At 39.7% G+C, this 25,636-nt stretch overlaps 1 protein-coding gene across 2 annotated transcripts in view; it reads left to right on the top strand.

Annotated features, from left to right (window-relative positions):
* The window catches only part of ITGA8 (integrin subunit alpha 8), a 149,317-nt gene that overhangs the window by 61,092 nt on the left and 62,589 nt on the right, over positions 1 to 25,636 (top strand). For both annotated transcript variants that reach the window (XM_069458896.1, XM_069458895.1), the window contains 3 exons: positions 467 to 658; positions 21,753 to 21,798; positions 24,160 to 24,267. In XM_069458896.1, coding sequence (XP_069314997.1) covers positions 467 to 658; positions 21,753 to 21,798; positions 24,160 to 24,267 — 346 coding nt within the window. The remainder of the gene's footprint in view (positions 1 to 466; positions 659 to 21,752; positions 21,799 to 24,159; positions 24,268 to 25,636) is intronic.

Here is a 25,636-nt window from a genome sequence, read left to right as displayed (position 1 = left end):
GGTCTTTGTACAGCAGTTGCTTCTGCTTGAAGTACTCTTCCCCCTGATTTTCACGTGGTTGGTTCCTTCTTGTCCTTAGATTTCAGTTTCTAAAACAACAACCTGACCATTCTCCATCATATAAATATTTTTAAGATTCTCTACATAGCATTTATCACTTGATATCTTCTTGATTATTTCTCTATTCAAACTATTACCTGTACTACAATATAAGATTTCTAAAAGCAGGGGCTTTGAGTGTCTGATTCACTGTTGTACCCACTGCATCTGGCGCGTAACAGGCACTCAATAAATATTTCTTGGATGGATAAAAGGCAACAAATAATTTACTGTCGTTGCAGTGCCACAGAATTTTCATGGAAAAAGTAATAAGCTTTTTGGACTTAGCAATATTGCTCTTTGATTGTACTTTATTCTAAAACATTCTTCATTTTAAAGAAATATGTTTCCTTGTCTCCGTTTGTAGACATTGCCATCGGTGTGCCCTTTGCAGGCAAGGATCAAAGAGGCAAAGTGCTCATTTACAATGGGAACAAAGATGGCCTAAACACCAAGCCTTCCCAAATTCTGCAAGGAGTGTGGGCCTCCCAGAATATCCCTTCTGGATTTGGCTTTACCTTAAGAGGAGATTCAGACATAGACAAGAATGATTACCCAGGTAAGGTTTTCTTTTTTTCCACACATGAGAGTCCACTTCCTGGAAAGGGTTCACTGTGTGGAAAATGCAGCACATGTAAGCAGTTCTTTCTTATTGATGAAAGCCAAGCTTAAAGATGGAACAGGGTTTTTGTGTATGATTCCAGAGTGACTTTCATGGGAATCTGAAGGAAGACAAAACAAACAAACACTCCCTTTCCTGTCAAGAGACAATGACAGAAGGCAAGATGGCTTAAAAAGTTGCATTGGACATAAAACTTCCCAACCCAAGTTTTCGTTTGAAACTCCTGAGTCATTTGGCCTCCACTGACAAAAACAGCTTGCATCAGACACCTTTCCAGAGCAATTTATTTTAAACCTGTAATTCCCTTTTGAGCTCGTAGTTACTATTAATATTAATTAATGTATGAACCTCATTGTTTGTCAGGAAGGTCATGTTTTTTAAGCATATTTTCCAGCTATATTTTGTGAGTTTCCAATGATAGGCTGGATATTTTAAAGCGGAGGAAAAAAGAACTAGTTCATGATAGAAATCATAAACTATTCTTGATTTCCTAATTCATACTGAAGGCTCATGGAAATTCATAAAACACGGATAGATGATTTATATTTTGTGTGTGCTAAATGAAAATATGGATTTGTCTTAAAAGATTATTTCAGTAATCAGAGTTTTTAAGCAGAGAACATTAGACTTCTTGGTTTTATGATTTGATTTGATTTTCACTTTTATGTTGGTTATTTTAAGATGGTTTCAATAAGTACTTGGAAATCATTAATAGTTAAATGACAGCTTCGGCTGCTTGTGAAAACCTTGTCTCTTTCCACCAGCCCCTCCCCTAATTGGGCATTTTCCATATGTGGAGCTTTTTTTCTGGTTTGGGGTAGCAGTCCAATAAGCTGACCGCCTAAATATACATCATTAATTTCAATCCTTGGCTTTCTCTTCTCCTCTGGGGTTAGGCATAAAGGATACCACAACACAGGTTTTTAAATTTGCCAGAAACCTTTCATGACACTAACATAGATATAATTGTGGACTCAAAGCAGATCTGGTATTATATTGTATACTAATGCTTTCTACCTGTGTCAATTTCAAAAGTGTTTAGTTAAATTTATTTTCTTAGTTTATATTACAGTCATCAATGATGGTTAGTTGTTTTTTTGGGGGGTTCTCATTACATAATACATGCTAATGTAAGGTAATTCAAAAATCTAGTCCCTTATGTGTGTCCTACCCAAAATATGTCACCGTGATTAATGAAATTCAACTCCTGGGTTGCATTTTAGATAAACAGTTAATTAGAAAGTTATTGCTATTCATTATGCTTGTCATAAGCTTTCTTTTCCCACTCTTAAGACCAGGGAACTTGACAGACAGAAAGGCTATGCCTTCCTCAAGGCAAAGGAAATAAAGGATGTATCCATCAAATAGCCAGTCCATCAACTTTCTGTGAGGGCTAACCATGTCCCAAATGAGAGCCAGGAAGGAGAGTAACAAGGAATATTCCCTTCAGTGAGGAAAAAAAAAATAGCAGGACAGGGAGGAGAAGCTAAAGTTCGTGCAATGTTAGTATTGATCACAACTTAATCATGTCTTTTTCATCTCTTCTTAACAATCAGAAAAAGTTCATTTGAGGCCATATGCTAACCGATAATGTCATCTGCTGAGGCTGGTCCAATTTATAGTAATCAGTGGTGTCAATGCAGTGCATTGATCTGTTGTGAACTAAATGTGCTTTACTATGGCCCATCAATGGTGCTTGGTTGAATTCTCATCCATCAAGAGAGTCGAGGCTTTCAGACTTTATCTGTGCATCTTAGTAGACCTAGGTTCTGGCCCCAATTTTGCCTCTCACATAGGACTACAGATGTGTTGTGATTCATAATTCTATAACATTTTCCCCTGATTCTCTTCTTCCAATAAGAATGCCACTCAAAGAAGTCTTTCCGTCTTGACACCAAAACCCCAGGGACCTATGGAGAAGAAAACTCCCTGATAGGCAGGTTACTAGTATAATGGATTTGAAATCTGCAGGCATAATTCAGGAACCAGACATGGAACTTGACTCTCTTCCGCCTCCCTCTGCGGCCACTCTTCCAAGGAATGGAGTAGAAAGGGGTGTACCTGTTGGCCAGGGAGTGGGAAGGGATATCTGGCTCAAGTGCATCATCTGCTATTATTGGTCTCCGGCTGAAGGGCAGGTCTGTCACTGGTGGTCTTTGAGGTGTCACTCAAACTTCTGGTAGCTAACTCTGTAGTCTGCACAGTGACCTCTGTTCAAAAGCTCCCTGTTAAGCTGGGCACCTGTAATCTCAGCAACTCGGGAGGCTGAGGCAGGAAGATCACTTGACACCAGGAATTTGAGATCAGCCTGGGCAACATAGCAAGACCCTGTCTCTAAAGAAAAAAAGGAAAGAAAAATTAGACAGGCATGGTGGCATGCACCTGTAGTCCCCACTACCCAGGAGGCCGGGGCAGGGGGATCACTTGAGCTCAGGAGTTTAAGGCTGCAGTGAGCTATGATTGCACCACTGTACTCCAGCCTGAGGAATAAAGCAAGATGTCATCTCTAAAAGTTCCCTGTGTCCTGCCTGGAGTCTCCTCGTTTTATTTTGGCTTCTTGTAGTCCACTGTCTTACCAAGTGCTTCTGTGCCATTGTTGGGACTCAGATACTCACAAGTTGGGGTCTTCAGGTTTCTGAGATTTCCCTTAGGTTTATCCACCTCGATTTCCTTTAGCTATTGCCAATTTTCCACCCAGCTATCTTGTTGCTCCAGCACTTAATTGGGTTGCAATCTTCTGATGCTTTGCCTGGGAAGTAGTGAAAGCCATTTCCTTAAAGTTGAGTGGCGTGCTTTCTAAATGCTACATTTCATTTTATAAACTGTATGTTCTCGTCCTCCATGGTTTGTCTTGTGATTTTCCAAACCAGTCCTTTTTGGTACTGAAAAAGAAAAACAACTTTCTTTCCCTCTGGGGTCCTACTCTTTTCAGTCAAAATTACTTTGCCTTTTAGATTATTGTGCTGAGTTTCACAATCCATTAAAAAAATTGACTTCCTCTTCTAGGATGTATCTGGTCATCTGTTATAAGTGGTTCTCAACCTTGGCTACACAATAAAATTACCTGGGGAACTTTAAAAAATCCATGTGCTCAGGTCACCCTCCAGACCAACTGAATCTCTGGGGATGGAACTTGGGCTACAGTGATGCATTTTAAGTGACCTGGGTGGTTCCAGTGTGTAACCATGTTAGGAACCGGTGCTCTCTAGGCAGTGTTTTGCCTGCTAAAGGTGCATACAGATCACCTGCATCTTTATAAAATACAGATCCTGGTTCAGCAGGTCAAGTGAGTGAGGCGAGATTCCTCATTTCCAACAAGCTCCCAGGTGCAGCCATTGCTGCTGGTTCTCGTATCACACTCTGCAGTGAGTTGTAGAGAGACGAGCTTTCCTGAAGCGGTTTTGAAACTTAGCGTACATGCTACTTACCTGTTGAGCTTGCCATGGGGGCCCCCGGGGAGGACACCTGTCCCCGTCTGCAAGAAACCGCTGTGTTAGCCTCATGTGAAGACTGACTAGCACATAGCGGTGGAGCAGAGGACACAGAGGCAACAGCAGGTGTGAAAGCAAGAGCTAGTGAGAATGCACACCTAGGACAGCTGAGAGACATTCAGAATCACTAGCACATAAACAGAGTAGGAGGCTGGAGAGGTGAGCTGGGAGTCAGATGGAGAAGCAATTTGTGGTTTGAACTTTATGATGAGGGGCGCTTCAGAAGTCACCCTGGCTCTGATGCAGAGCATGGATGGGTAGGGAGCCCTATTGGTGTCATTCAGTTGGAGTTGACAGTGACCTGGATCTGGTAGTGGCAGTGAGGATGTAGGGAAGTATGGACACAGGAGCTTTCTGGGAGTGGGATCAAAAGGATTTGGTGACTGTTGTATGTAGGAGGTGAAGGAGAAGAAGGATTTTAAATGACTTCCAGTTTCCTGGCTTCATTGATTAGCTAGATGGTGGTGTCATTCATTGAAACAGGAAATAAAGAAGAAGAGCAGAACTTTGGGGAAAATGAGCATTTTTAAACACTGTGAGTCGGAGATACCTATGCCTATCCAGGGGCAATGCAGGGTGGCGGGGAGGGGTGCTCCAAGAAATGGGGGCCCACGGCTCAGCGAGGGCTCTGGGCACTAAGCAGGTGGGCGCTGAGGGGGTAGCTTTGCATGGCATCAGCCTAGGGAGTGATTCGGATTCAGTAAGGTTTTGTCGTTGGTGATGTATCCATGGTGCTGTGAACCCTCTTCACAGGCTTGACGTCTTTTCCTCAAATCCACTGAATTACATGTTCAAGAAATGAAGCTCAGGGCTGGTGCCTTCACACAGGATTGACAGATCATTTTATATCTTGGCTGTTTCCTTGGCTTTCTTCAGAGAATCCATAGGCTGCAGGGATCTGCAAATCTATGAAACATTTAATTAAGTCTTTAAAATGCAAGTGTTTTTTGAAATAAAATAATAATAATGCTTGAAAAACATTCAAACATGGTTACTGAAGGTTATGCTTGGAAATTTTAGAAATGTTTTATGAGGAAAATGTTGGCCTTTAGAAATTGTGTAATCATTTGGTCTTAATTAAACGCATTACCAGAAGAAAATGTACAGGCTCTGTAGCTCCATATACTGGCACCTCCAATTCCCCTGATTACTTCCAGAACCTTGGCTGATTCCAGGGTCAGGCTGCTGCAAGTCATGTACATAGTGTGCCCAGCCAAGGAGCAAATTCATATATCAGGGGTTTCCCTCCACTTGGGAAGGGGCAGGGCACCTTTTAAAATTCACACATGGGCACGTGGGCTCTCAATGACCCTATTCTTCCATCGTAAATAGCAACAAAATCCCAAACCTGGTCACCTTATCTACCCGATCACCCAACGAACTCATGAGAAAACAAATGCAAAGACAGACATTTGAAATCCTGAGTTGAAACAAGTCAAACTGCCCAGAGCTGTGAGGGAACTGAATGCACCCGAAAAACTGTGCTGACCAACAGTGATGGTTTCTGGTGAGGTGACACTGGGTTGGTTTTCCCATTTTTAAGATGACGACTTTTCCCTCATTTCAGGAGCAAAAATGCTTAGCAGCTATTAGCATAGCAGTGTTGGCTTCCCCTGGTCTTCACTGCTGACTGCACGGCCGTCTCTGGGCAGCCTATTATGAAAACTGGTCACATTAATGGCAGGGCATACACACTGCCCCATACGTGAATAGCAGTAAGCTCCCAGTCCTCAGCCCCTGGGCCATGGCCCATTACCGGTCCATGGCCTGTTAGGAAACAGGCCACTCGTGACCACCTGAGTTCTGCACCACAAAACCTCCCACGACACCCCCACCTCCCTAGTCCATGGAAACATTATCTGCCATGAAACTGGTCCCTGGTGCTGCAAAGGTTGGGGACCTCATGTTCTTAATGCAACCTCACTGTCTTTCACACAGAGAAAGAGTAGGGCAATGTAATTGTCATGTTTTATATATACTTATTGTGCATTACAGCTGTTTCATCTTCCAAACGGACTCAAAATAAGTTCACATAGTACCTGGAATAACCCAAAGCACAGATATGTAAAAAGGTGGATTGATTTACAGGTACTTCTTGTCACATGATCTGTTTTGCAAGTTACGGAAGTTCCCTATGTGAGCAGGACCACTCAGTTTTCTTGTTTTTGGAGGGAAGAATGCTAGAAAAGAACAGGCATGGGGTCAGTTATATGGTTAACATTTTTGTAACAATAGCCGTTATTTCTACTGATAATTAAGAGTCCAAAGCATTCCAGCCATTGCATAGACCTGCAGTCCCCAACACCCGGGCCATGGACCGGTACCTATCCGTGGTCTGCCCACCCTCAACTGCACCCCCACCCCCATCTGGAAAAATTGTCTTCCATGAAATCGGTCCCTGTTGCCAAAAAGGTTGGGGACTGCTGTTATAACGTAAAGACATGGGGATTTAGTTATAGAAATATAGAGATTTGGTTACGGAAATAATGTGTGCAATAATTTTCCTACATGTAGCTTAACCACTCAGTATTTTTTTTAGATTTTTACAATAAATATTGTCACTGGCACAAATACACAAGTAGCAGTCATAAGTATTTTCATTTCTAGCACCAGAATTCATTTTCCCATTCACAATGTAGATGTGTTCAGGTTTCTACGTTGGTGCTCTCTGGAAAACTGGGATTGACCACAGGAGTGTCTTGTATACATTAATTGAGTGAAAGCATTTCAGAGAAGAAACAGCTGTGACAGTCAGGAATCTTAAAATTCAATGATCTAGTCTAATCCGGTTAAACATGAGTGTATAACAACACCATCTGCTAAATGCATAGCCCAGACATTAGAGGGTGGAAGAGGGGAAGTGCAGATTTTTGTCGAGAAGCAGAAATCTTATAGGCAATAAAAACTGGAGAAAAACACAGGCAGAATGCCAAGACTATCACTGTCTCCTTCAGGCCCCTAATATATGATTATATCATGAAGCCATTTCAGACAATTACACTCAATGAAATAACATGACCAGCACTCATCTGTCTCAACGAGTGCTCTGTCGGCAGGGGGGGGGGGGAGGGGGCTATGAGCAAACAAGTGAGCAAGAGAGAACCTACACATGAGAAAAAATAAAGGGGTGGCTTTACCCAAAGGGAATAATGCATTTTAATTAAACTTTGAGCTCCTTGAAATTGTTGATTTGAAGTTTAGTTGAACTAAGTTCAAATCTTACAGTCAAAGTTTATTTTTCCAACTCAAACTGCTACTCAAGTTTGTAGGAAAAGCAAAACATTACATTCTTATGCAAGATTTTCATAATTTCATTATAAGCACATTAGAAATTTGAATATTATATCTTTGTAAAAATATCTTATGAATTTAGATTAAATTGAATTAATTCAACTGAAAGAGTTTTGGGACTTGAATCAAGCAGTGTTGTGAATTGCAAGTAAAAATGAATGAAGAGTGAAAGGACCTGGGTTCTGGAACCAGTTCTCCCGAATGTGATTTTAGTAACTCAACCACTCTGGGTCTTGCTTTTCTCCCCTAGAAATGATGCAGTATATGACTCCTTTTCCCAGAGTCCTTTAAACTCTAAACTTCTCTGATCCCATAATCCCAGAGCTAGATTTACTGCCTTTCTAGATTACTCTGTAATGTTAGGGAGATTATTAAGGTTCTTAGAGAAAAAAAAAAGATGGTAAAATTAGAAAAGACTTTTAAAAATTTGTTTTAATTTTTATGGATATATAATAGGTGTGCATATTTATGGGCTACATGTGCTATTTTGATACAAGCATACAATGTGCAGTGATAAATCTGCATAATTGGAACAGGCATCATCTCAAACATTTTTCATTACTTTGTGCTGGGAACATTCCAGATCTACTTTGTTCTTAGCATTTTCATGAAAATAATTTTAGACTCTCAGAAAAGTTGCAAAAAATAGTAGCAATTCATAAATCCTTCATCCAACTTCCCCTAATGTTAACATTTTATATAACCATAGTACAATGGTCACTGATAGATCTATTAGAAATCCTACAGATTTCTAATCTATAGAATTTCACCATTTGTCCACCTACTTTCTAGTCCAGGATCCAATCCAAGATCCCGTGTTGCATTTAGTTATCCTCTTTCCTTACTCTCTTCCAATCTGTGACATCCTGTTGGTCTTTCTTTACTGTAGTAACTTGATACTTTTGAAGAGTACTGGCCAGACATTTTGAAGAATGTCTCTGAACTTAAGTTTGTCAGATGTTCATTCACAATTAGATTGAGGTTATGTATTTTTGGTAAGAATACCACACAAGCAATGCCATGCCCTTTCCAGTGCATTGTATCAGGAGGTGCACGATGTCTGTCGTCTTTTTGCACTTTCATCACTTGCTTGAGGTGATACCAGCCATGTTTCTCCACTGTAAAGTGACTGTTTTTCCCTTTGTAATAATAAATGTCTTTGGAGAGACATCAATAACAAATATCCTGTTTCTTATCATACATTTGTCCACTAATAGTAGATCTATTAATGAGTCTCACCTGCAACAATTATTTCTGCCTAATTGTGATTTCCTATGTCTATCATTCCTTTGACATTTATTAATTGCAATTCCAATGTAAGAAAAAGATACCTCTTGTCCTCCATTTATTTATTTATATTGATAAGGACTCAATGTTTATTTTACTTTATGGGTTATAATCTGTTACAGTATTTATTTTTGTTGCTGAAATTGTCCCATGTTTGGCAATTGGGAACTCCTTCTACATGGTTCCAGTGTTCTTTTGACATTGCCCATGCTTTTATGAGCATTCCCTTACTTTCTAACACTGTCTTCATTTTTAAAGATGATAATGATGATAGTAGAATATATATTGATTATATGATTTCAAGAGATTGTGCTTTTGGAAATGCAATTATTTCACGTATTCAACAAATACATATTGAGCACCTTCCATGTGCCGGGGCACTGTTCCAGATGTTGAGAACACGGCATTCAGTTAAACAAAGGTCCTGATCTCATGGGTGTGAGTTCAGATTCTGGCTTTAACACTGTCTGAATGTGCAACCTTGACAAGTTACTCCACTTTCTTGAGCTTCAGTCTTCTCACTGGTAAATAGGTATAACAATACCTAATAATAATTTTTTACCTTAATGTGGTGTTTGGAGATTAAGTCAGATAATATATATGAAGCAGTTAAGCACTGTGAATAGCACCTAGTAGCAGTCATTAAATATTAGTTATAAATGGCATATTGATACTACATTGACATAATCTAGGCCCATAACAAGCAATATAATCATGGATATAAAGCATTCAACAGTTAACTCTACTACAGGCAGCATGTGAGAAGAGTTTTAAGAAGGTTAAAAAATAAGGAATGAGTTAAAAAGAGAGAATGCTTCTCGCTAAGGTGCCGAGAGAAAGCTTCATGGGAGGAGTAAGTTAAACAGGATCTTAAGACATAGGTGTAATTATAAGTGATCACATGAAAAAGGCATTCCAGAAGAGGAACACAGCATTAGCAAAGACTCGGAGATGCCACGTTAGGTATTCTTGACGCAATAAGAATAATTTTAAAAAGACTTCCCAGATCAGGTAGCACTGAAGCAGTAAACACAAGGAGTAGATGAGACATAGCAGAGAACCATATGTATTCAACGTATTTCAATCACCGTCTGATCCAAGTAATGCCCTACTCTTGAGAAGCCTTTATTGTATCAAACTATACAACATCGTGAACTGGTACTTAGTGATATGCAAGTCAGGAGAAAAGGGACCCACAAATTTCTATGACTACATAGTACAGGCAGATATTTTGAAGGAATTTGGCATAAAATAATGTTGACACTTTCAGTTTTATGCAATGAAAATATTGCCTAGTTTGTCTTTGTTAGCATGCACTGCAAAATTTTTAAAACATATCCTATTGTATTTTTTGATCATGCAAAAAAAATAAATGCCATACACAAAGGAAATGTTTGCTATATTTAAAAAGAGGCAATTTTGGAAGTGAATTGATCTAGATAGATGGAAGCATAGGTGGAGAGAGGTAAAGGTGAAAGGTAGGCCCAGGACAAATAACAAAGGGCCTTGAATAGCATGTTAAATAATTAGGACTTTATTAGAAAAATAGTGGAAAAATAAGACGTTTCATATTTCAAAATGATGCTTTAAGGACCTCAATCTTTAGCAATGAGCAGGAGGAGTTATAACGAAAAATAAACAAGGTCGAAAGTCATTAATGTATTCCAGGTGAGGATAATGAACTGACCTGAGATGAGTGCAGGAGCAACTCTGGGGAAACTTGGGATGTCTGGAGATTAAGAGGCCCAGGGCCACCCTCAACTCCTAAGGCACAAGGACTGGCAGATAGCTATCCAATCTCCTGTCCATCAAAGGAGAGTCTAGGAGCTATTCTGCACACTTCTCAAGGATCCCACTGTCTATATCTTCAACCTTGAAATGTACCTTTATATTCAGAGATGTGTTGGTAAGTGTTTAACAAGCACCTGTCCAGGGAAAAGAAAAGAAAAAGCCCAGATTTGTAGCATTTGGCAATTTCCATGATGTAAATATCTTCACCATGATTGCTTTTAAGCTGTAGTGACTCTTACATAGTAAGAGTTGTATGGTTGCTACATGCACTGCTATGATGAACCTGACCTATCTACCTGCCACTGCCCGGCCACTCACAAATACACTAACCTATTTGTGTGATGTCTTTCCAAAGGGGAATTTCTAATCCTGTTCAGAAATTCACAGATCCAGGTTGAGAGTGACTGTTGGGTACACTCACAACTGCATTTATGAAAGACCAAAACCAAGATTAGCTACAGTCATTTCGAAGTCCAATAACATAATATGATGACTTTTTTTCCCCCGGCCTTAGATTAAAATATGACACCTTGGGAACTGTCACGTCTTTAAAACAGAAATTTCTTATTTTGCTTATTCTGGCATGAAGACCTATGAGTACCTCCATCTGCCTCATTTCTGACTCACCTTTGAAGAGGCAGCCCTATTGAAAAGTTGTGCCTTGGATACTGAGCTGAATCAATGACCTTAAAAATGAAGCTGTGACTCCCCTCACACATTTGACTTGCATCCCTCCACATGCTTCACCCCAGATTCTGTCTCGAAGCAGGTTCAAATCATATCCCACCTGTAGGTAGTAAATATAGCACATTTCTCTCACCAGGTAGAAGAAATCTAACTGTATGCCTATTCCATTTATATGCTACACGTCATCTGTCAGCTTAAGTTTGAACTTCCTTCCAAATAATCACAGACACTGGCTTCTTTCTGAAATCCAGGGCATCAGTGAATATGATAATATATCACTCATACTTGATCTTGCTTGTAAAGATATAGTTAATAAAAACTTGCTTCATGGCTCTTTTAATGGGGGAGGGGAGGTGGAATATAAATTAGTTAGAATAAATTTCCCCTGTGCTTAGAACTGCCCATTATTTCTGCCCTCCCTCTGCACATTCTTTCTATACATCATTTTTAATTTATTAATATGCAAACTAAAAGCAATTTTTATGTAATTCGCTTGATGCATGCCTTCTGCCTCAAAGTATTTGTGCACCCTGGCCATTTTCCCAGGAGTTCACTTCCCACTTAGAAACTCAGGTCAGATGTCACTTCCTCAGGAAGCCTTCCCTGACTGTTGTCCTTCCCCTGAAAACAATTATCTCAGATGGAAATCACACATGTCCCTCGATAAATGTTCCTTCTGCCCCACTACGCTGGACACCATATTAGTTGAGGCTGGGAATGGATTTGGTTTTGCTCACTTTGGCATCTTAGTGCCCAAGACAGTGGCTGGCACAAAACATACATGGTCAACATATTTGTTAAGTGAATAAGTGAATGAATAAATGTGAATAAATGGACAGACCAACTACCAGCCGCACACCTTTGCATATAAACTGTCATTCTCATCTCTCTTTACCTCCAACTCTGCTTAAATCCAGTCAACTATTTTACGCCCACGTGGAATGAGTATGGAAATATAAGTAGAGATGATGGTGATTGTGGCCTTTGTTGGCATGGATGCAGAGAGATAGGAACACTCATACACTGCTGGTGGGACTGAAAACTAATACAACCTCTGTGGAAAGGAGTATGGAGATACCTCAAAGAACTAAAAGCAGAACTACCATTTGATCCAGCAATCCCATTATTGGGCATCTACCCAAAGGAAAAAAAGACATTCTATAAAAAAGACACCTGCACTTGAATGTTTATAGCAGCACAATTCACAATTGCAAAGATGTGGAAATAACCCAAGTGCCCATCGATACATGAGTGGATTAACAAAATGTGGCATATGTATACAATGGAGTACTACTCAGCCACAATAAAAATGTATTATCCTGGATGGAGCTGAAACTCATTCTTCTAAGTGAAGTATCGTAAGAATGGAAAAACAAACACCACATATACTCACCATTAAATTGGTACTAACTGGTCAACCTTAACGTGCACAAATGGGAAGTAACATTGATAGGATGTTGGGCAGGTGGGAGTGGAGAGGAGGGCATGGGTATTTACCACACCTAACGGATGTGGTGCGTGCCATCTGGGAGATGGGCACACTTGTTGGGTGGTGCAAAGGCAATTTATGTAACCGAAGTGTTTGTACCCCTGTAATACTCTGAAATAAAAAGTAAAAAAATAAAAATACAGTAAGCACTGGAATTCCTCTCCTGGGATAACAGGAGGCTCCACTCCAAGGGGCAGACTCATTTTTGGCAAGCATCTGACATTTGACCTTAGGCATTTAGATGTCAACTGCTGTTCAAGCTGCCAGACCAGGAGAACCAGTAGCCAGCGTGAAGGACAGAGCACCAAAGTCAGAGTTAGGGGACCGGATTCTCCTTTCTTCCCAGCTCTGTAGTCTTGGACGTACATCTCTTAACCTTCGAGTATCCAGCCACAAGAGAAAGATGATCAGACTAATACCCTCCACTCAGGACTATGGTGGAGCCAATTTGCAAACTGTAAAGCACTCTGCATGTCAACTGTTCCTTTTTTAGATATTTAAAATTTTTTATTCAGACATAATGTTCATACATATTTATAGGAGTACATGTGATATTTTGATACATGCATAGAATATGTGATGATCAAGTCAGGGCATTTAGGACATCCATCACCTTGAGCACCTCACTGTTCTTACTTTTAAACTCCGCTGACCAACTGGAGGTGGGAGGGAGGGAAACAAGCTCCAAGGCCGAGGTCCAGGTTCTTTGCCCCAGACCCAGGCATGTGATCTTTGCCCCATTACCCAGGTAAGGTGATGATTCAGGTAATCTTTGTCTAAAATCTCCTATGTGATGATAGATGCGAGATTTTCAAAATAACTAATACAGCGACAAAATCCTCTTCAGGACTTCTTATTTGCAAACATTGTTCTTGGGATGCTCTTCTTTCTATATGGTAATCATTTTAGATTTTCTTACTGACACTTTCCTGTGATGATATTAATAGCTGGTTACCTAAAAACCATCAACTCTAAGAGAAGTTCATGGAATGAGTGTGAAACAGAAAGCTCTCGGTCTAGCCAGACTTCGACTGAATTGTGAAGTAGCTGAAGCTCATGTTGGCAGATATTCAGGCCCCTTATCCTCTGTCCCTGAGGATGGCTGCACACCAACTGCAGAAACTTAACACCATTTCTCAAACGTGGGGTGGGGAAAGATATAATGACCTTATTCTCATCAGGCTGTGAGTGATCCGGGGGACGCTGGTCCCACCCAGGGAATCTGATGCAGTGGATATTGGCCTGTTTCTAACAAGCCTCCTTATCGAGTTGATGTATAGACTCTCAGTAGCTGGAGGGCAAGTGAAGGTCTGTTTACATGCCCACTGCCAAATTCTGGGCAGTTAGGGAAGGACTTGGCTCATGGTGGGTGATCAATAAAGAGTTGTTGAATGAGGTACCCATGTAGGAGAACCCTTCTCCTACACTGCCCTGGAACTCCATCCCCATTTATATCTTAGTGTATTCGTTTGCTCAGGCTGCCATAACACAGACTGGGTAGCACAAAAAAATAGAAATTTATTTCCTCACGGTTCTGTAGACTGAAAGTCCAAGGTCAAGGTATCAGCAGGGTTGGTTTCTTCTAAGGTCTCTCTCCTTGTCTTGTAGATAGCTGTGTTCTCCCCGTCTTCACATTGCCTTTCCTCTGTGTGCATCTGTGTCCTAATCTCCTTTTCTTATAAGGACACCAATCCTATTGGATTAGGGACCACCCATATGACCTCATCTTAAATTAATTACCTCTTTCAAGACCCTGTCCCCTAATATGGATACATTAGGAGGTCCTGGGAGTTAGGACTTCAACACACGACTTTTGGGAGGCACAATTCAACCTGGAACACTCAGCACATGTATAAAGTCCCATAAGGTCTTAATCAGCAGTTTGTCTATCAGGCTGGATGTGGGGGACGTTTCTTGTGACTGTCAGTCTCTTCTGGAGACTGTGAAATCATTCCCAACAGGCAGCCACTTATAAGTGACACTGGTCCTGACTTTTCTCTAGGACTTTCAGCAACTGACTGGACAGCACACATACAGTGTGTCCAGGACAGGGATAAAGTTAAATGCCTTTGATCCAGTGACATGGAAAACAACAAGTGGATCATCAAACACCAGAACGGAGAGGGATTATCCCCGCAGCCACAGGATGCTAATAACGTACAGAAAACTATTTTCATAAAGCAGACTCATCGTTTGATATTTCGCTCTTATTTTTTGTGGGCTTTTTTTAAAAAGGAAAATAAACCCTTAGTAAATTAGAATGTTGCAACCTAATACCACGTTCCAACTCATAAATGTTTTTCTTCGGAGTTCATTTGGAAGCATTTCAGACAGATTGTTAGGATTATTACTTTCTGGGATAAAATCATGCATTCTTTTTTTTTTCCAAACATTTCTTCCTCAACCCATAACCTTCCTCTCAGGAATATTTTGCATGTTGCAATAAAAAAGCAAGAAAGAAAGGCAACCTCTGTCTATTTTTAGATTAACACGATTTGCCAAACTCAAGGAGACTTATCTCAATGCCTGCTTCCCACAGACATGAGCTGTTTTTCCAGTGCCAAATGCTTAAGCCAGTTTTATAACCCACTTATAAGTGGACGTTGCCAGATGTACATGCCATCTGTAACCCCACCATGTCACACATTATCTCGAATCCTGTTGTTTCTCTTAATATCATCATCGTATGAAAGTGAGCTGACCCTGGTTGTGTCCAGGTAAACAATTCTGCTTGAAAGGCTTCACTTGTCTTTAAAATGCTTGGGTGCTGTGGGAATAGGCTTGGCAGGGATGTTCCCTGGAGAAGATTCTGAGAGCCGTGGCAGGGGCAATGCCAAGACAGGAGCTGGACATCTATGCAGCTGAGTCATGCAGGTGAACAGGCTGCAAAGCCAGAGAGAACACCAGAAACGGTCTCTCAGTGGTGGCACAAGGAGACCCCAAACATGCAGGAGCAAGGCTGAGTCAAGAGGCAAAGGAAAGTCCTGGGGGTACATCAGAGCCCACAGGGTGCAGTCATCTGACCCCAACCAATGCTACTGAGTGCTTGATTTTCTCATCTAGAGAACCTCAAAGACTTCACCAGAGATTTGGCAATGAATGGTGACTTGTTCAAGGTTGTTCAGAAGCCAGTGGCAAAGTGAAATGGAATTTAAAATTCTGAATTTCTCACCCTCCACTCAGTAATTTGCCGCTTGAATACAACACTGCGTTTAAAAGAAGGCTTCAAAGGTTTTAGAGAGATTTGATGAGAGACAACGTATGAATCAAAATTGGCCTGTTAGATATACCAACACCTGTACACAGAGGTTTAGAGTGACCTTCCGCAAAGTAAAAACAATTCAGGGGTCCCTTAGCCAGGGATGGGTAAACAAACTATGCCCCATCCACCCAGTGGAATCTACTCAGCAATACAAAGAAACAAACTACTGGTAGATGCAACATTGTGGATGAATCGCAAATGTACTAAGCTGAAAGCATTGCATGTGTTTATCAAAGCTCTTAGATCTGTATACAACAAAGGATGAAATTTACTGCATCCTTAATTTTAAAAATTTTAAAGAGAGGACAAAAATAGCATGTAGATATGCTTCTAGGAGGCAGTGTGGACAAAGGGGAACAGTGTGGGCTCAGGAGACAGACTGCCTGGGTTTAAAACTTGGTCTTGCCACTTAGTGTATACAGCCTCTCTATCCCTCATTTTCCTCATTGTAAAATGGGGATAGTAAAAGTGCCTACTTCATGGAATTTTTTAACAATTAAAGGAGGTAATTATATTTTAAATGTTTAGAATGTTAGCTTTTGATATATCTTTGCACAATTGTCCAAAATATCCTCAGGATAAATTCCTAAAAGTACAGACACTGGGTCAAAGGTATACATTATCATACACGTATCAACAAACTACTGTTCATGAAAATTATGCAAATTTCTACTCCCACAAACAGAGTGTATGAGTTCTTGGTTCTCTACTCAACACTGCCTAGCACTAATATTTTCATCTTTTCCAATTTGGAAGGTTAAAAATGACAACTCATTGTTCCTTTCATTTGTATTCCTTCGATGATGAGTGACGTTGAACATCCTTTCATATATGTATTGGTCATAGGTATTTATTTTTTATGTGAATTGCCTGTTTATAATCTTATTAGAATGCTCATAGTTTTATTAACTTGTATGAATTTGTTACAAATTAGGCATATTAATTATTAACATTTACTTTTTCACTAGGTGCCAGACATTCTTTTATGTGTTGAAAAATATTTACATTTGATCAGGCATATACATTATAAACATTTCCCCTTCTTCCTTTCATTCCTCTTTCAACCTTGCTTACATTTTTTTGCTAAAAAAGTTTAAATTTTAAAATTTCTTTGTGATTTCTACATGCTTTAGTCATGTTTAAGGAGGTCTTCCCTTTTAATTAATCATACTCTTTTCATACAACTGTGAGATTTACATGCTCATGGTTCTCATTGATTTGGAAATTCTTTATGGCAATTCCATTGTCTAGAATTATTTTAAAACAGTCAATATTTTTAAATTGCAAAATGAAAATGGAGGTGTCTGATGGCATTTCAGCAGCAGACTTCAACATTAGTATATCTCTCAACAAGATGAGAATGTGAGAGATGAGAAGGAGGTACCGGTAAGAAAGGCTGATGTAGTTTAGGAAAGGTTGGTGCCTGGGTGGTCAGAGAGACCTCTCCCGTGAAATTACTGTGGGTGATTCTTTGTTTTTAAGAGATGGGGTCTTGCTATGTTGCCCAGGATGGAGTGCAGTGGCTATTCATGCGATCCTTCTCCCTCAGTGACTGGAATTACAGGCACATGCCAACATGCCCAGCTGACTCTTTAATCTAATACTGTCACCTCTTCCTTTTGCTTTCCCCTTCTGTCTGCTTCTTCCCTCGGAAGTTTCCACTCTCTGTCCTCACTACACCCTGACCACTGAACCCAAACCTCAAATCCACACTCAAAACAAAGCTGATGTTTTCAAACAGAACTTCTTCCAGCTCTCAAATTTCCCTCACGGATTAGTGAAATCAGACTCTACAGTCCAAGCACCACTTTTAAAGGTTTGGCTCTCTCCTTTGTCCTCATTTAAAAATAACAATTTGTGAGAAATAAAATTCAAAACAAAGGTGTAATGCATCCCCTATGACCTCACATTTTTAGGGTTATTTTTTTCTTGCCAACTGATCCTACATTCATGCTAATTTCCCCTTTTTGTTTCCTTAAAAGTACTTAGTTGTTCCATCAAAAGCCAAAAGGAAAATAAACAGTATTTCTCAGGCGGTGCGAGGCCATAATAACAAAGTCCTCCAGCACTTTGAGAACATTTTTTGATTGAGGGGAAAGAACCAATTTTAGTTGCCAGTTATTTCTTCAAGAAGAAAAAAACCAAAACAGCTAAGCGTCCATGTATAGAGAAAGGCAAAGTTTTTCATTTGTTTGTTTTCAGAATCTGCCTTTAAGAAATTTTTATAAGAAAAAAAGTAACCATTAGATAATGGTATAAGACCTGTAGTCTCAAAGTTAGGGAGAAAAAGTTTGCATGGTTATGAATCCACATATCAGCACCAAAATTACTTTGTCTCCAGATTACCATTTAAATTCCTAAGCACAGAATGATGTGACATTCTTAAGTATTATTTCTGAGTATTATTTATTATTCCATACATACACACATATAGACACACCCCAACATAAATATATGTGTATATAAATGGAACACATACATAACATATATACTGTATACATACACATCTATATGTGTGTGTATATATGGAAACTAAATAGTGCTTATCAAAACCAATCTCATATTTTGGAAAGAGAAATTGGGGTTTAAAGCACAAATCAGCAAATCAATTCTCCTCCCCTATAGAGATCTGATGATTTTAAGGTCCTGAGTATAAATGCTTCTGGCCTTTCCAGCAGGCACAATACCAAGGTAGCGTCTCAAAAGGCAAACAGACTTTTGTGGTAGATAACTTGTTTTCTTGGCTTCTGGATAACTGTGGCCAGATTCTTATGAAGAAAATTGTGGCCTATTTTGCCAGTTATTTTATTTTTCCAGAGTAGGAAAATTCCCACCCTAAGGCACAGGAATTCAAAGTTCCTAAAGGAAAGGCCTCTTCGTCATTGCCATTAGGAAGGTATCTCTCAAATTGTCACCTATGGTGGCAATCTAGTTGTGATCTCTGTATTCCTTTGTAGAATCTGGAACCTGTGTGTGTCTGTCTCACAACAGCTTCAAGTGTACATGCAAAAGCCCAGCAGAATTTAGCTGTGGTTTACATTAGCCTGTCTTAATTGTCTCATCTTTTTCATCTCTCTCATCTTTATCACATTATTACTTATCCCCCTATTTAATCAGGCATTTATGAAGTCCCTATTCCGTGTCTGGCACTGTGCCTGGTACTGTGGATGCAAAGATTCTTTATTTATTTCAACTCATACTATTCCATGAAGAATTTGGGATATGGAAACCTAAAGATTCCTGCCCTGGAAGGGCTTACAGTCTTATTTTCTTTGCCGTTTCCAGAGAGTCAATTCTTAAAATTCATCTGCTGTTTATAAAATGTCTAATCTTGTTATATAAATATTTCACCTTATTTGGAGCCAAGAACAAAGCACTTAAGTCCTCTTGAATCAGTTTTCATAACAGAGCTCTCCTATTGGGCATCATGTCACCAGATATGGATTCAGGCCAGGGCCACCTGTGTTATACTTCTCTAAATATTGGAGTTTGTAATTACACAGGAACAGAGTTCATGTTTCTTCAAGTCAGTAGCTCTTTTTCCTCTGACATACCAAAATGTACTGTATGTGAGAGGGGACCAATGTAACAGAAATACATGTGAACAACATAGTTGGAAAAGTTGAAATTCTGATATAATTTATCATTATGATTTTAAAGATCAATAGACTTAGAAACTTTGCCTTCTGGCTTCAAAGACTTAAATGCTTTGAAAAGAATGGTTTATTCTGTGAGCCATGGTTGGCCAAGTTGTAGCCCTTTTCTTAATGTGGTCTTCAATTTCACACATACAGAGCTCTTTAGACGACCTTTGTTTGACTTATGTGAACATTGGCATGCACATCTTTTTAGATATGGAACACTGGAGTCAAACCCTGAGCCTATGGTCTGAACTAATTCTGTACCAATAAAACAGAAGACAAATGACTGTGGTCTTGATCCCGAGGATGTTTGAGTATATTTTTTTTTTAACAAAAATTTTAACAAGCATCATTGTGTCTTAGGTTGGGTCATCCCAGAGCAGGCATTAAGACAAAAATGAGAAAACTAGTTTATTTGAGAAATGATCCTGAGAAATGCTAGTACAGGAACAGAAAAGAGAGACATGGAAAAGAAGGATGCAAGTAGAGATTATCAGCAAGTGGTTGCCACTGTATGCAACTGGGGCTCCATGTGACGGGAAATAAACAGAAAATGTACCGTAGAGTTATCCCTCTTGACTGATAAGGTAGCTGGGCTACTTTCCCATTCCCACCCATAACTGGCTAAAAGTTATTCCCAGGGGTACTAAGCCCTCAGGAGAAGAATCATAAGTGCTTGTAGTGTGGCTCTGTTTGCACGTACTGGAAAGGTGGGTGTCCTGGGAATATGGCTATAAATCGTTTTTCTGTGCAAACTGTATTATACCAATTTAATTCCTTAATAACAATACTAATTCTTATTCATATAGAATACTAATTCTATAAGGAGTGGACAAATAAAATCCTCCCTTTTGTTGTTGTTTTCCATTTTCACTTATGTCTTATTATTAATAGAATTAAGCAATTATAGTTTCAACTATTCTATGTTTTCTTCCATGGCCCTTGTTTCTACCAAATCTGATTTTCTTACATCTGAATGTTACTCTGCAGATTTAGGCACTGTCATTCTTATTTCTGTTTGATTGCTTCCACCAGGAATAACCATTGTAAATTAGATTAAGAAAAGCCAACATTTTGACCTATATGTTGGCCAGACACTGAGATCACTGGGAGCATTACCCTTCAACTAGTCCAAGATCACTCTATCGCTATAACCCAGATCCACCACATACCTAGTTGTGTGAGCATTAGGGAATTTATTTATTTATATTGATCAACTGATTGATTGAGACAGGGTCTCCCTCTGTCACCTAGGCTAAAATGCAGTGGCACAATCATAGCTCACTGTAACCTTGAACTCCTGGGCTCAAGCGATCCTCCTGCCTCAGCCTCCCAAGTGCTGGGATTATATAGGCATGTGCCCAGGCAACATTAAGGAATTTATAATTTAGCCTTCTTAAGTCTCAATTTACTCATCTGCATAATTGTGCTCATAACAGAGACTTCCTAACTTCTTGTTAGAAATCAATTAAAGTAAATCCTTTGGAAGACTTTCTGGCATAAAGTGTTCAATGTGCTATTTATTATTGTTATTATTTGAGATCATTATAATGATATGTCAATTATTTTATATACTACTGGTTGCTTTGCTCAAAGTATACTCACCATCCTCACTATTTATAAAGAGCAAACGGTTGTGTCAAAATGACAATTAGAATGTCACACTGTAAGGCTAATTATCCTTGCTCGTAGGGTTGTTGCTAGTAAGGCAATAATATGAGTGATGAGCCTGGTACCTAGGAGACACCAAGCACATGCTTTTTCCCTGTTCCTTTCCTTGAGAGGTATACCTTGAGTCAGGAGGATAGGATAAATGACGTTATGATGAATTTCTAGAAAGTTGGCCTTCCTAAGGGTAGAATGGCTTCAGGTCTACTGATTGACCTGTCATATTGGTTGGATATAGTGAAGCTCCAATATCCTTTCAATATCCTTTCCAAAATGTCTTAAGAAAGGTGTGGTTTCCTCTTCTTATTTTGTGGCTCTCATTCTACAACCAGCACTTACGGATATTCTGTGTCTTACTTATGATTATGAGCTTAGTACATTGTTTCTGTAAGATTTGTGCCTGTGTGTTTTTTGTCTTTTTTAGATTTGATTGTGGGTGCATTTGGAACAGGAAAAGTAGCTGTTTACAGGTATGTGGTTGGTGGTATGCAAATGTTCTTCTCATTGTTTCAAATGCATTTTCTTTTTGTTGTTGTTAGTTTTGCCTTAAAGAGCATAGTCCATCTATTTATTCTGGAAAATATTTAGATGCTCTTTTTAAAGCGTGGTAGTATTTGTTGCTCTCAATGTTTAGACCTTTCTTTTCTCCTTTTGTATTTTTATTCTCATACTGCATGACCAAACTTCCAGACCCTATAAACATAATGTTAAATAAGATATGAAATTCAGCAGATCTTAGTTACAAAATGGCCCACTTTTTAAGTGTTACTATATTTGATTTCTTCTCTTTGCTTTGGAAATGCATTGAAATGTTCACTTGTAAATAAGAGGTGCAAGATGGAAGAATGTTACTATTTACTCTGGCTTCTGTTATCAAATGGGACTCTAGATTAGGGAATAGAACATAATAGGAATTGGTAGCCTCCCAAAGCAAGTACTGAAAACAGTTCAAATATAACAGCTATGGATTCAAAGCCTGGCCATTCCGTACACTGATTTGTGATCTTGGACAAATTTCTGTAACTTTCTGAGCTTCAGATTTTTTTATCTGCAAAAGAGGGTACCAATACTTTATAAGGATACTTTTGTTAATATTCAGTGAGAATATTCACGTGAAGTACACAGAATAGTAACTGGTACATGGTGCCCAAAACATTAGGTTCTTTTCTCTTCCTAAAAAAAATAAAAAATCTTTTTTAAGAATTCAAGACACTATGAGGTCAGGATTTCCAGACAAAGGGCCAAGAAAGAGCACACCTGGGTGTACCAGGCATTAATGCTAACCTGGTCGACTCCCAGAGAGATTCTAAGGTTAGCTTTCCTCAAATAAGTAAGATTTTCTTCTTCATCAAACTCAAAGTGGGCTGATTTATATCATCCCCTCCCCACTTCAGGATCTAAAGAATCAGACAGTTGAAACTCTCGGTGTGTCTGAAGTATGGTGCTTGGGCGTGTGGTGTTTAAGAAGGTGCACCACTCAGAGCTGCTGGAGCAAGACTGACTCAGGACCCAACTTCCACGCTCCGAATCCACCACCACCTTTGTGCCAAGGACATATTTTCCATGAGTTGTGTCCAGCCAATTACTGGCCACAACAAGAAAATAAATTGTAGGCCTATTTCTGCAAGACATGGAACTACTCTCAAGGGCAACTTTGGTTCAAAGTTTGAACCCCTTGCCCAGGCTAGAACTTTTGTATCCACCTTCCTTCCAGGCCTCTGTCTTTCGGAGGACCAGAACTTCCAGCCTCATCCACTGTCTCCCCGTTTTTCCTTATAGGCATTTGCCCTTCATAAATCTTTTGCATGTCTAATTCCATTTTACCATGTTTTTCCAAGGCCTGGAGCTAACACAATATCAAACACAAAATTAGGTAGCATAAAGGAGCTCAGGAAAAATCCCAGTGGGCTCCACCGTTTTCAATTGTTTAGAGCAGTGTCCTAAATGACATTCTGCCCAAAGACACATCCCTCCTTTCTGTCAGGGGAAAACTTATCCAGCATGGTATCATTTCATGCTATCATTTGGGGACTTTGGCTCTCAGCTAAAATATCTTGGGACCAAACTTTAAAAATTACTCTTTCCCTTCCCCCATGATTGACTCTCTTTTTTTGTTAACTACATCTGGGTAGCTGGAATTGAGTTTACTCTGTATAAGCCTCTCTCCTCAAAGTTAGCTAATTATAATAGAATCGTCTGGAGAGTTTGTTTGAAGTGCCAATGCCTGGCCTTACCACAGAGGTTCTGGTTCAGCTGGTCGGTGGTGGGGTCTAGACATAGAATTTGTTTTAAAGCTGCTTGGGTGATTATACTGTGTAGTCAGGATGAAGAACCACTGCTCTGGGTGAAGTGCAGAATTATTCTGTAAGCCCACCTTTACGTGTTTAGCTCAACCTGCAAAGCTCAGCTAGAAAATTATCGCTAGAAATAAAAAATTATCAATGAGGCAACAAAAATTGTGACATTCAAGTACTTACAGACACAAGTGGCTGTTAAGATGATGTATTTCTTTAGCTAGGCATAGAGATATAGTAGCAGATCACAGAGCAGTATTTCACAGCAATATTGTCACGATACCCACAGCCCACTCCATAAAGAAAGCAGGTTTGTGAATGCAACTCTGCTTGGTGGCCCCCTAGCATGCTTTATTTTTGTACTCGTGTGTTTCTAGGTAATTAGTTGAGTGTGCCCACCTATTCATGCAGTGAGCGGAATTCTTGGCACAAAGGCTAGTAACATTGGCAATGGCCTCTGGAGGTGGAGTTCTCCCTGTGGTGACTTCTGCCTATTGCTCTTGTGCTTCACGCAAACCCTGTGTTTTCTCCCCCCAGAGCAAGGCCGGTTGTGACTGTGGATGCAAAGCTTCTGCTGCACCCCATGATTATCAATCTTGAAAATAAAACTTGCCAGATTCCAGACTCTATGACACCTGTGGCCTGGTGAGTTTGTCCAGCACTTCTCAAACTCTACTGTGAATTCACATCACCTGGGTACCTTGTTAAAAATGCAGACTTTGGGTTCTGTAAGTCTGGGGAGACTTTGCACTTCTAGAAAAAAAGCTCCATGAGGCTGCTGATGCTGCTGGTCTGTGGACCAAGTTTGAGAAGCAAGGAGTTAGCTTTTCAAAAGGATCTATGACATGATGCTGCTCTTTGCCTACAGATACATTATACAAAGGTGACTTCTCCAATCTACAGTCTCTAGGTTAGATGAAGAGCATGAAAACATTTGGGAAAATTCCCAGTGAAACAAATCTTGAAGATCCCTTTTAGATTCTCAGTTTATTAAAATAAACATTAACCAAAATAAAAATGTAACAAAATGCCTTGACTCTCGCATTTGCATATGCTTATAGATACTGCTTTTCAGATATATATAATGCCACCTCTTTAAACAGTCAAGCTTGGGTTACAGTTTCCTGTGCTGACAACATATGTCAGTTCTGTAACTTATCATGTGCAACTAGACAGAAGGGAAACATAAAAGCAGAGATTTGGGGGCCCTCAACTGTATTTCGTAGCCATCATTAATAATAGCGGTAGAATTCTTCCTTTGCCTGGACCATAGAAGTTTTGCCTAGACTTTGAGAAGTCGCATAAGCCATGTTCTTGTGAATCATGTCAGTCATCTGAAGGGGAGTGCCAAATGGAACTTGATTGTAACACAGCTGAAGAAAATACCACTGTTTCTCAATATGTAGGATCTCAAAGGTCAAAAATCATTATGTTGGATAATACCATCAGGGTATATCCTCTGAAAAAATCAACAAATCCTTGGAGTGTTTGAGATTTGCCCTTATTTTCCAGGAGATATGCTCTAACTCAGACAGCATAGGTCCTGAGAATGTTGGAACTGCACAACAAACCAGTCTTGACCCAAAGAAGTTACTTCCAGCCAATTTTAGCATGTTGTTGATGGCCTTTTGACAGTTCATATTAAGTCAAAGCTTTTGAGGTGGTGGGTGGGTGGGGAGTAAGGAGGACCCTGAAGGATTCTTTGAAAAATATATCCTATTGCTGGGAGCTGGGGGTAGGGAGAGTTAGGAGGCATGTCTGTCCTTTAACTGCTTTTGAAAGTAGTTGGGAAATGCCCCGGGCACATTTTTAAACAGTTTAAAACCATAAAATAGTATAATGAAAACCTGATCTGAGAAAGTATGTGACAGAGCCAGCATTTTTCCTTACCCTGGCATGATTAAATGACCAGTAAATAAACTGTGAGAGCTGCTACTTGATCATGAGTATTAAAACTCCAGTATTTTCCGCCAAATAGTCTCGTGTTCACACCTACACAACTGAATGAACTTCT

This window comes from Eulemur rufifrons, chromosome 25 (assembly GCF_041146395.1).
Source record: "Eulemur rufifrons isolate Redbay chromosome 25, OSU_ERuf_1, whole genome shotgun sequence".
NCBI lineage: Eukaryota > Metazoa > Chordata > Mammalia > Primates > Lemuridae > Eulemur > Eulemur rufifrons.
This window is presented reverse-complemented; position numbering and strand designations above follow the sequence as displayed.